The sequence below is a fragment of the Leucopleurus acutus genome (assembly GCF_964270905.1).
Source record: "Leucopleurus acutus genome assembly, chromosome: 12".
Lineage (NCBI taxonomy): Eukaryota > Metazoa > Chordata > Mammalia > Artiodactyla > Delphinidae > Leucopleurus > Leucopleurus acutus.
This window is the reverse complement of record NC_139154.1, coordinates 15,135,580-15,147,756: the sequence shown is the minus strand read 5'-3', so window position 1 is coordinate 15,147,756 and position 12,177 is coordinate 15,135,580. Positions and strand designations below refer to the sequence as shown.

Genomic DNA, 12,177 nt, shown 5'->3' with positions numbered 1-12,177 from the left:
CTCACAACAAAGCTCCAGTGTGGAGGAGACTCGAATAGGAGGAGAATCCAAATTGAGCCCAAAAAGGAAAATCGGCACAAAAAAATGAAAGGGATGGTCCAGGTGAAAGTAAGAGAGAGGATGGGGCAGAGCAGAGAAGGCATGAGCCACCCTGAGAAACAACTAAAGGGGGAGATTAAGAGTCAGGAAGTCAGAAAAGCTATGCGGGAAAACTTATTTCCCCTCAGTATGAGTAACAGAAAAGGACTCTTGCCAAATTCCATACAAATTATTATAAGAAAACAGAGAATGAACTCTCTACAGTCAATGAAGAAATCCCAGAAAGACATGACCATAAAAAAAGATGAAAACTGTAACCTAGTATTTCCAAACAAGTGGAAAGAAACTTTAGAAAGATTAAAAACTATGAAAGGACAATATAAGTAAAAATCAGAAAACCTTAGAAATGAGGTGATTGGAGAAATGGAAAATCTGAAGCAAGATGATAAAACAACAGGAAACCGAAATCAAAGAGGAAAGATCAGCTCATGCATGTAAAACACTTAGCTTAGTTCCAGGGAAACAGTAAGTGCTCAGTAAACAGATTAAAATGGAATTATCATCCATGCTTCTGGCTTTCCAGCCTCTCCATAGTCTCTGCCAGTACCCTCTTTTTTTTTAAATTGAAGTAGGGTTGATTTACAATATTGTATTAGTTTCAGGTGTGCAGCAAAGTGATTCGGATATATATATATGTATATATATACATATATACATATACTTTTTCAGATTCTTTTCCATTATAGCTTATTACAAGATATTGAGTATAGTTCCCCTGTGCTATACAGAAGGGCCTTGTTGTTTATCTATTTTATACATAGTAGTGTGTCTCCGTTAATCCCAAACTCCTAATTTATCCCTCCTCTGTCCCTTTCCCCTTTGGTAACCATAATTTTGTTTTCTATGTCTGTGAGTCTGTTTCTGTTTTGTAAATGAGTTGATGTGTATTATTTTTTTAGATTCCACATATAAATGATATCCTATAATGTTTGTCTTTCTCTGACTTACTTCACTTAGTATGATAATCTCTAGGTCCATCCATATTGCTGCAAATGGCAATATTTCATTCTTTATGGTTGAGTAATACTCCATCGTTTATATACCACATGTTCTTGATCAGTTCATCTGTTGATGGACATTTAGGTTGTTTCCATGCCTTGGCTTTTGTCAATAGTGCTGTTATGGGGACTTCCCTGGTGGCACAGTGGTTGGGAATCCTCCTGCCAATGCACGGGACACGGGTTCGAGCCCTGCTCTGGGTAGATCCCACATGCCGCGGAGCAACTAAGCCCGTGAGCCACAACTACTGAGCCTGTGCTGTAGAGCCTGTGCGCCACAACTACTGAGCCTGCATACCACAACTACTGAAGCCTGCGCACCTAGAGCCCGTGCTCCGCAACAAGAGAAGCCACCACAATGAGAAGGCTGCGCACGGCAACGAAGAGTAGCCCACGCTCACCACAACTAGAGAAAGCCCGCGTGCAGCAACAAAGACCCGACGCAGCCAAAAATTTTAAAAGTAAAAATAAATTAAAAAAAAAATAGTGCTGCTGTGAACATTGGGGTGCATGTATCTTTACAAATTAGAGTTTTCGTCCAGGAGTGGGATAGCTGATCATCTAACTGTACCATAAGGAACCTCCATACTGTTTTCCGTAACGGCTTCACCAATTTACATTCCCACCAAAAGTGTAGGAGGGTTCGCTTTTCTCCACACCCTCTCAAACATTTGTTATTTGTAGACTTTTTTGTTTGTTTGTTTGTTTGTTTTGCTGTACACGGGCCTCTCACTGTTGTGGCCTCTCCCATTGCGGAGCACAGGCTCCGGACGCGCAGGCTCAGCGGCCGCGGCTCACGGGCCCAGCCGCTCCGCGGCATGTGGGATCTTCCCGGACCGGGGCACGAACCCGTGTCCCCCATATCGGCAGGCGGACTCTCAACCACTGCGCCACCAGGGAAGCCCCTGTAGGCTTTTTAATGATGGCCGTTCTGACCGGTGTGAGGTGGGACCTCATGGTAGTTTTGATCTGCATTTCTCTAATTATTAGCGATGTTGAACACCTTTTCACGTGCCTGTTGGCCATCTGTATGCTTTCCTTGGAGAAATGTCTATTTAGGTCTGCCAGTGCCCTCTTTATAGCTCTGACATGCATTTAGCTAAATGCCACCGCTCGGACAGATAAGAATGTGATGACAACTGTACCTCAATCAGGTCACAGATGGGGTGCCAGAACTGGACATCAGACAATGGAATGCCTGACATTGTATCAAGATAAGAATTAAAGAGAGTCGAATGGAGCCTGTCTAGAAATGAAAATCCTGGGGAACAAGATCCACACGGGAGCGGGGCACCTCTGCATTTCTCTGTCAAGCCAATGATTCCATCCCACCCTACGCACACCCACACCCACACCCGCCAGGTGCAGCTAGACTCAGTGCCTTCCACTGGAAGCCCAGCAGGGGACAGACAATGGCGCTGGTCTCTGCCCGGGGCCCAACCGAAAGATTCTCCGGTTCACAGTGTTTGGCTCTCTGCCCGTAACTTCCCAGCCTAGTGATCTGCCCACTTTCAGACTTTGCTGGGGAGCAATGATGGTGCTGGACAATGGACAGAAACAGGAATTCCAAGCTCTGGGGCATCTGTGTCGTTCCAGACACATTCCTGGAAAACCGAACATAGAGGGGGCGATCGCTGAGTTTCCCCTCCCCAGGCTGAGGTTACTGCGGAATCGGAATAGCTCCTTCTCCAGGGATAAGCAGCATTTGGATGGTCTGGGTCCTTTCACGATGAATAGAATCCATGGAATCGTCTACATAACATCCCAATTACGAGGAGGCTGAAGAGAAGCCAAAGTCCCTGCCAACCCACCCACAGGAAGGCTGTTGTTCTCATCAGGAGCAAAGCACCTTTTCCTCCCTCTTGATAGACACAGCAGGAAAGGATGCTCTTATGCCAACAAGAAGGTGCTTCCAGTTTTCTTTCCCAAGATACTGTGGTCCAGTCAGTGAACTGACAAACCTTTCCTCTCTGGTGGAAACAGCCTGTGCTCTGTGCATTAAAACTGGGCTTAAGGAACTCACAACAAGCAGGTGTGGGCCGAGGGTCTTAAAAAATCATTTTTTCTCATTAGAAAATTTATTGTGGAAAGACGGAAGAGTATAAAAAATTGTCAGTAAGCAAAAATTACCTGTAATCTACCACACAGAGAAAAATCTATTAAAACCTATTAAACCTATTAAATTTTAATTTTATTATCATATTTTTTGGCCACGCCACTCGGCCTGCAGGATCCTAGTTCCCCGACCAGGGATTGAACCTGGGCCCCCGTCAGTGAAAGCGACGAGTCCTGACCACTGGACCGCCAGGGAAGTCCCTAAACCTATTAAAATTTTAAACACGTTTAATATATCTCTCTATATATTTTCCACAGGACCATTGTGTATATAAGCAAAGAACATTTCCCTTTTCCGACATTAAGGAAACGTCAAGGTTAAGATTAACTCCTCCCTGGTCGCACAGGAAATAATGAGCACAGGAGGGCGTCCGGGCGGGAATTTGGAAAGAGTTCATTTTCCCCATCTCTGGACATTCTGATGGGCCACCCCTCCCTCTTATAAGCCTCTGTATTGAGTTCTTGTTCAGAAGGTGTTCTACCTGGGTGCTGGTTGATAGGGGCAGAGTTGCGGGGCTGTAAGGCTCGACGCAAAGGCAACGTGGGCACAGGCCACAGGTAGTTGCCTCTGCCCCGCTACAGCGTCTGCACTGCAAATTAGAAAATGGTGCCTCTGGGTGGAACACAGCTGGGTGACGGGCCAGCTCCCACAGGTAGAGCTCCAGGTGGGCGCAGCGTGTGCCAGGGTCCATGGCCTGCTGAATGGAGGGTAGGCTACATCTCAGCCCCGCTGGCCCCCTCCCAGCTCTTGCTCTTGCTGGGAGGGGCCGTGGCATGGGCAGAGTGGGCAGGCCACAAACTGGAATCATCCTGCCATGGAAAGAGAGTGACCCCATCTTTGTTTTCTGTTTGTTCATTTTAGAACTCACATACCTGTATCTGAAACTTATTTATTTTCCTAGATATCAGCGAATGCTCCAGCCAGCCTTGTCAGAATGGTGGCACATGTGTGGAAGGTGTCAACCAGTACAAATGCATTTGTCCTCCGGGAAGGACGGGGAGCCGCTGTCAGCATCACGCCCAGACCGGTACGTAGCGGCTGTGGGGCTGGGGGAGGACGGTCTGCTGCAGAGAGAGAAGTAGGACCCTGGTCATGGGTCACCAAAGGCAGACCAGGCGGGATGTCCTCTCTTTTACATCCAAGGATCCCTCTGGTTCCCTGAAGTGGTTATTTGGGATGGCGTTTAGTTCTTTTGTGGAACCAGAGTTTTGATCCTTCTTATGGAAGAAAATGCAAGTGGAAGGATTGACCCCACCCTGAAAACCCTCCAGATTGGGAACTTGGCCTGAGAAGCTTTCTTGCTGCCACCTTCACATGGTTGACCTTTCCTCTGCACGTCAGCAAAACAGCTTCTCCTGCAGATGCTCTCATCACATCCTGCAAAATTCGTAGTTACTGACACAGGCCAAAGTATTTTCAGAGCTGGATGAACTAGACGTTCGACTGGTGATGAGGTTATGATCCACACTTGAGTCTGTTTGTCCAGCCTGAAGGTCTAGCTGTCACACTGTGGCTGATTTTGCAGGTGCCAAGAAAATTCAGTGATAAGGAATCTGTGGCGGATGGGTGGCGGTTCTACACCATGCTGCAGCCAACATTTCTTATATAAGAAAATCAAAACCAGGACTTCCCTGGCGGTCCAGCGGTTGAGACTCCATGCTTCCACTTCAGGGGGTGCAGGTTCGATCCCTGGTCAGGGAACTAAGAGCCTGCATGCCATGAAGTAAAAAAAGTCAAAACCTAAAGATGTCTTATTCCTTTGCCAGAAAAGCCTGAAGTGTCCTGTCTGACCGTCTTGATTTCTGAGTGGAATCTTGGTTCGGGGGGTAGGAATTGGTGTCCAGAGAGCACAAGCTTTGTCAATACTTGATATCCTTGCATTGGACCCAGCTCAAGGTCAGGTTTAAATGTTGTGTGCTACCATCACCACCATTCACCTCCAGAACTCTTTTCATCTTGCAAAACTGAAACTCTGTGCCCGTGAAACAGTAACTCCTCCCCTCCCTTCCCCCAACAACCATCCTATTGTCTGTCTGGATGATTCTGACCACTAAGAACCTCATGTAAGTGGGATCATACAGGAAGAGTCCTCTTGTGCGTCACATTACATTTACCACCGATTCCTTTGCAGTCTCTTCTGACCATATGAGAGCTCTCGATCCTTTGAAAACTTTCAAAAACTAACACTTTTTTTCTGATAAGAAAATTGATTTATGTCCTTAGTTACAACAAACAAAAAGCTTAGACACTTTAGGAAAGTATTTTAAAAATACAAAAAAGAACCCTTTAAAAGAAGTAGTGTTTTAAGCTCCATAGTTTTTTTTTTTTTTAATTTTTACTGGAGTATAGTTGATTTACAATGTTGTGTTAGTTTCTGCTGTACAGCAAACTGTATCAGTTATACATATACATATATCCACTCTTTTTTAGATTCTTTTCCCATATAGGCCATTACAGAGTATTGAGTAGAGTTTCCTGTGCTATACAGCAGGTCCTGTGCTATACAGTAGGTACTATATATTTTATATATAGTAGTGTGTATATGTTAATCCCAATCTCCCAGTTTATCCCTCCCTCGTACCCCCTTGGTAACCAGAAGTTTGTTTTCTACATCTGTCACTCTATTTCTGTTTTGTAAACAAGTTCATTTGCACCCTCATTTTAGATTCCACATATAAGCGATACCATATGATATTTGTCTCTCGGTGTCTGACTTACTTCACTCAGTATGACAATCTCGAGGTCCATCCGTGTGGCTGCAAATGGCATTATTTCGATAAGCTGCATAGTTTTAAACTACAGTGATCACGGCTAGAATTTTGGTGTTTTAAGCCTTTGTAAGTGAAACGCGGATTTAACGTCACGGTGGTCCTCAGGGTGCAGTTGTGTGGCCTGCTTTTCGTGCGTCGTTCTATTCGGGTGCGTCCCCTGTCCTTCGCCCCTTCCGGTGGGCCCTGGACCGACGGCTGGGTTTCGGTTAATTCCGTGCCTTTCCTTTCCCTACTCCAGAGTAAGCTCTGAGAAGGGGCCACGCCCCGATCTCGGGGCTCCTCCAAGGTCAGGCCCAGGTGCGCCGGGCCCGGCCCTAAGGGTGTCTTCTCCCCGCAGTCGCCCTCGAGGGCAGCGAAGCGGGGGACCCTGCCTTCAGCCGCGCGCCGCGATGCGCGCAGGTGGAGCGGACGCAGCACTGCAGCTGCGAGGCCGGATTCCACCTGAGCGGCGCCGCCGGGGACAGCGTCTGCCAGGGTAGGCGCGGGCTCGGCCGGGGGAGGGAGGCGGAGAGGGGGACGCTGGGGTTGCCGGGAGAGGGGCTCCAACCTGCAGTCCCCCCGGGCGCTCCCCGCCCCCGCCCAGGGGCCGGGTGCGCGCGGGCGAGCGGCTTCCCGGGCGTGGTCTCAGAAAGGCCCGCCCACCTTGCGGCTTAGGTAAGTGTGGCGCAGATGGTTGCTAGGATACAGCTAGTGCGGAGACATCAGGGGCGGTCCTAAGAAAGCCAGACTGTAGAGAAAGCAGCCAGGGGTCCCCGGTCTCCCCCCAGTCACGCACACTCGTCTAGGAGAGGCTTCAGGCCCCTTATCCGCTCCCTCTTGGCTGGGATCGCAGGGCAGGTGGCAGGGAGGAGCTAGAGTCGCTGTGACCGTAGACAGACCCTCGCTCCCCGCACTCCGCCCCCCGGAGCTGTGCAGGGGCCTGGGATCATTCTCTGGTTCCTTCTCGGCTTAGCTTTACTGACTGGCCCACTTTTTCAAATCTCTCCCGATTATTGAAGTCCCTTCTGAAAACAACTCAAACCATTGGTTCAAACCTAAGAACTGGCCGTTTGGTGCTAACAGCCTCATTTTAGAGCAGCAGGAACCCTCTTACACCACTCCTAAAGATGAGGAGGGTTAAGGTGGGGCTGGGAACCAGGGTGGGAGTCTGGGTCTGCAGCCCCACGCCTTCCTCCCTGGGCTGCTGGGCCTGACTTGACAGCCTCTGCAGGGTCTCCCCAGGTAGACATCAGCCTTAGAGGAGCTGGCCTAAGGTCGACCACATCAGACCCCCGACTCCTCCCTTCAGCCCTCGGGGTCCTTGGCTTGGGAGAAGGGGGAGCGCTCCTGCAGGCTCTGCCGGGGATAGGGCCTGGTGGCCACACCCCACCCAGCCAGTTAGCCACAGCTGCCAGAGATGGTGACACAGCAGCCATCCTGGGTCACTGTTAGTGGCCGCCCGCCTGGGGGTTCCTGGAGTCATACTGGGCATTTCTGTCCCCAGATGTGAATGAATGCGAGCTCTACGGACAGGAGGGGCGCTCCCGGCTCTGCATGCACGCCTGCGTGAACACCCCCGGCTCCTACCGCTGTGCCTGCCCCAGCGGATACAGGACCCTGGCCGATGGCAAGAGCTGTGAGGGTGAGTGAGGTCGTGGCAGAGGCAGGTGGTCCCAGACGATGGCTCTGAACTACTGGGGGAGGAGGAGAGGGCAGAGGGCTCCTCCATGGGCTGACATGGAACCTGAGAGAACAGGCAGCTCCCCAGTGACGTCCTAGTGGGGCTCCACTGCGGGGCTCAGAGGAGTGGGTCACCTGGGACTAGAGGGAGAAAGCATCCAGACAGCCATCACCCATCATCCATCCATCCATCCATCCATCCATCCTTCCATCCCACAAGTATTCACGAAGGCCCACGTAGGATTATGCGGAGGCTGGGAAGAAAACCAGCCGCCAGCCCGGGAACTCACGTGTGAAGGGAGCAGAGAACATATAAAGGGCATGATATGAGCCATGGAGGGCAGACTCCTGGGCCCTCTGGCTGAGGAGGCAGGTCTGAGAGAAGTGTTGTGACCAGTAACACTCGTCCGTGCCCTCCAGCACCTCTGTAACCTGTCATGGCGGGGGGAGGATGGGATCCAGGGAGGGGAGTTCCCCAGCACTTCCACCAGATCTGGATTTCAAATGGTTAAGGACGACCGGGCTTCCAGTTTTGAGAATCAGCATTGGGTATTTGGAAAGTTCACTGCGTGTGGAGCATCTGATTCCAGTGCCCGTCGGGCCGTTCATGTAGTCCCGTCAGTGATGGAGGGGGTGTCGGGGGATCTTCACCCTCACTGGGTGTCCGGTATTTCAGATGTCGATGAGTGTGTGAGCCCGCAGCACGTGTGCCCCCGGGGTACCGTGTGCATCAATACGGGTGGAGGCTTCCAGTGCGTCAGCCCCGAGTGCCCCGAGGGCAGCGGCAACGTGAGCTACGTGAAGACCTCTCCGTTGTGAGTATAGCCAGGGGCCACCCATGGCTGAGCACGTACATCCCTCACCCAGGCCTCCTGCGGGCTGGGCTGCATTCTTCCTTCTGCGTTCTTGGGAGAAGGTACAGTTATGTCTGATGAAAGGCATGGAGCTGGGAGTCTGGCTTCTCAGAGCTCCCATCTCCCTTTAGAGGTTGCATTGAATGCACTGCGCACTTAAGAATGATGTTCTGAGCACTCCCCTGCTGACAGGGAGGCCACTGGAGGGAAGAGGGCCATGATGAGGTGGCCAGGAGGCAGGTATATGTTACACAGGTTCAGGAGAGGATCATTTCCTGTGTTCACATGGTAAGTGTACACTCTGCAATATATTACTCTGCTTTTCCACTGCTACTAGGAAGTTCGATTTCTAGTAACCTCAGCACCTAACAGACTTTTTTTTTTTTTCAAAAGGTGGGAGACAGGCTTTTAAGGAGAATAACTGCAGCTATCACAAAGTACACATGTTTTCTTCTGAGAAGGAGATCACAGGAGCCTTAGATTGTCTTTAGAATGCACTGGCCTCGCTCGTTTAGCTGCCTGAATTGCTTTTAAGGCTAAAGCAGATGAGAACCAGCAAGAAAGTCGGTGGCGCTGAAGAGTGGCAGCTACTCACTGAGAGTGTCACGTAGTGAAGGGACAGAGAGACCTGTATGTCAGAGCCTTTGGGGACATCCCCGATTAACATCTGGAAGGGCTGGCTGACCTCCTTAATGGTGACGATCTGAGTCACCAAAATCGCTAAATTGCATCTGTCTCTTGCGTTGGACAAGGTAGAAAACTATCAAAGCACTTCCACACCACCCCTGGCTCCACATGCCTGAGGAAGACAGGGTGTCCTGCTTTAAGAGTGAACAGTGGGGGAACTCCCTGGTGGTCCAGTGGTTAGGACTTGGCGCTTTCACTACCGTGACCCGGGTTTGATCCCTGGTCAGGGAGCTAAGATCCCAAAAGCCCTGGGGCGCGCACCCCCCCCCCAAAAAAAGAACAGACACTGGGTGTTTAGAAAGCCCACCACATGTGGAGAGCCACATTCCAGGATGTTGCCAGCTAACTGCTGGGGTCTCAGCACGTGTAGAAGGGGCACCTGCTTTGAATGCCAGCACCGTTGTTATTTAGTCTTCCCCGGCTTTATTTTTCTGTAAAAACGGTAGTAATAGCATATATAAACATGCATGCACACCCGGACGTACATATACAGGTGAGTCATGGCCAGGCCTGACGCCAGCCACACTCACTGGCCTGTGGCTCTGGAGTGCCCGTGGCGAGGGACCCGTGGCTGGGTCACTCTGGTGGCCTCTGCAGGAGGGCGGGTGGGCAGACAAGCCCGGTCAGAGCAGCCCCTCCTGACTTCCCCCAAGGCTGACGGCTCCCTACATTTTGCCTCTCTGCTCCAGCCAGTGTGAACGGAACCCCTGCCCCATGGACAGCAGGCCCTGCCGCCACATGCCCAAGACCATCTCCTTCCATTACCTCTCTCTGCCCTCCAACCTGAAGACGCCCATCACGCTCTTCCGCATGGCCACGGCCTCGGCCCCCGGCCGGCCTGGACCCAACAGCCTGCGATTTGGGATCGTGGGTGGGAACAGCCGCGGCCACTTTGTAATGCAGCGCTCGGACCGCCAGACAGGGGAGCTGATCCTGGTCCAGACCCTGGAGGGACCTCAGACACTGGAGGTGGATGTTGACATGTCCGAATACCTGGACCGCTCCTTCCAGGCCAACCACGTGTCCAAGGTCACCATCTTTGTGTCCCCTTATGACTTCTGAGGGTGCCATGGGGTCACGGTGTGCAGCAATCTGGGCTCATTTCTCTTCCTCAAAGACTCAGCTGCGGGCGTTGACTGCGACAGACATCTCTCCCCACCCTGCCCACCGCCCATCTGCCTGTCCCCCACGTTCCTAGGGCAGCGCCGCACTCTGTCCCAGGAAGTGGCACCAAAGCGCAGCCCCAAACCCAAGCTGCTGCCATCACACGTTTTTCTGCTTTAAGGCCCTCGCCTTAGGTTATGCACTTTCGCAAATTGGTTTTTGTTTTTTTTTTACAGAGGAATGGGCAGCGTTTCAAAATGCTGTGTTGAGTGGCATTGTGAGCTTGAACTAGCTAGGGAGGGAAGAGCTTACGGCATGTGTCTGAGATGACTGTCCAGCCTCCTGTATTGCTATAGTCGAGCCTTGTTATGAAGTAGTTCTGGTCATGCTGAGGGTCAAATCATGCCCCTGTGCACGTGGCATGGGATGGGGGGCAGGGTTCCCTCCCGCGACCCAGCGCGTTCTTGTCTGCATTCCCCTCTGGGACACGCCTGCCAGCCTTCGCATCAGAGGGCCGCGGCAGGGCCTGGTCCCCAGCGCAGATTCATCCAGATCGAGAAACCAACGTTCACCTGTAGATTTTGCCTGAATTAACTCCCTTTCGAGAAATCATATCTCAAAACGCAACCTGCTATTATAACTGAAGAAGTCAGTCTGTGGCTCATCCCTGCCCACCCGGCCTGTCCCTGACCGTGAGCTAGCCCAGTTCCTCCTAGGAGGGGGTACCTGGTCCTCTTCCTGTCTAGGCTGGACCCACTGGGATAAATGAATAAGAAAACACAGCCCTTTCCAAGGAATACAGCTTCATGTTATTTGGCAAGGGGCTTCTAAAACTTTTTATAAGGTAGCACTGCAAACATATACCAAAGTACAGACAATAGAAGGAACCCCACGTCCAAATCACCAGCTTCAACAATCAACTCACGGCCAATCTTGCTTCATCTCTGCTCTCACCCCACCCCACGATGATTTTGAAGCAGATCCTGGACCTCACATCATTTCATCCGTAAATATTTCAGCATTCTCTCTAAACCATAAGAACTTTAAAAAAGCATAACCTCAATATCAATGACACCTAAAAAATCAGCAATAATTCCTTAATACCTTCAAGTATTTAGTCATGGTTCAAGTTTCTGAGTGGCTCGTGATTTTTTTTGTTTGAATTAGGTCCATGCTCCGTAATTTGTTGGTTCACTTCTTAAATCTCTAATCTGTAGCGGTGGTTCTCACGCTTTATTGAGATAACCTGGAGGCTTGTTGGAAGAAGCCTCCTTTGTCCTTGTTAGAAGGTCCTTTGTCCTATAGAATTTCTCACAGTCTGGGTTTTCCTGAGTCTGTCTCTCTAGTGTCTTCTTTTTTTTTTTTTAACATCTTTATTGGAGTATAATTGCTTTACATTGTCTGTAGTGTCTTTTAGCATGGTCCTCTGTCCTATTTATTTCTTATATATCAGTAGTTATATCTAGAAATTCAATCAGACTCCAGTTAGGTTTATTTTCGCAAGACTACTTTATTGGTGGTGATAGGTTCTTCCAGGGGGAGCTATTCCACAGCTAGCCCACCCACCTGTCCTGGGCTTCATCTCTAGTTGCCTCTCTTTTCTGATGTTAACAACTATTGATGATTATTCCATAGATCCCACTACTTCTTTAGGGGTTGCAAATAATATTCTAGTGCTACTGTTTCTTCGTTTATTAGCTGGCATACCTTATAAGGAGAAACTTCCTTTCATCAGTTATTTGGTTGCCCTGAGGTTTGGTTTGTACAGGAAAGACTGGATACATTTTTTACTTCTTCCCCTTTGTCAGTTTCCAAGGTGGTTCCCTGGCATCTTTCCAAGCTGTCCAGGGAGAGTTGTTTTCTTACTGGAAACATTACATTACATCATG

At 50.0% G+C, this 12,177-nt stretch overlaps 1 protein-coding gene across 2 annotated transcripts in view; it reads left to right on the top strand.

The window, feature by feature from the left end:
• FBLN7 (fibulin 7) overlaps positions 1–10,246 on the top strand; it is a gene marked incomplete at both ends in the record, with an annotated part of 43,852 nt that extends 33,606 nt beyond the window's left edge. Inside the window, 5 exons of one of the 2 annotated variants that reach the window (XM_082852134.1) lie at positions 4,115–4,240; positions 6,322–6,459; positions 7,468–7,605; positions 8,320–8,458; positions 9,874–10,246. In XM_082852134.1, coding sequence (XP_082708260.1) covers positions 4,115–4,240; positions 6,322–6,459; positions 7,468–7,605; positions 8,320–8,458; positions 9,874–10,246 — 914 coding nt within the window. The remainder of the gene's footprint in view (positions 1–4,114; positions 4,241–6,321; positions 6,460–7,467; positions 7,606–8,319; positions 8,459–9,873) is intronic. The other variant, XM_082852135.1, reaches the window with a different exon arrangement.
• Between the last annotated feature and the right edge of the window lie 1,931 nt (positions 10,247–12,177).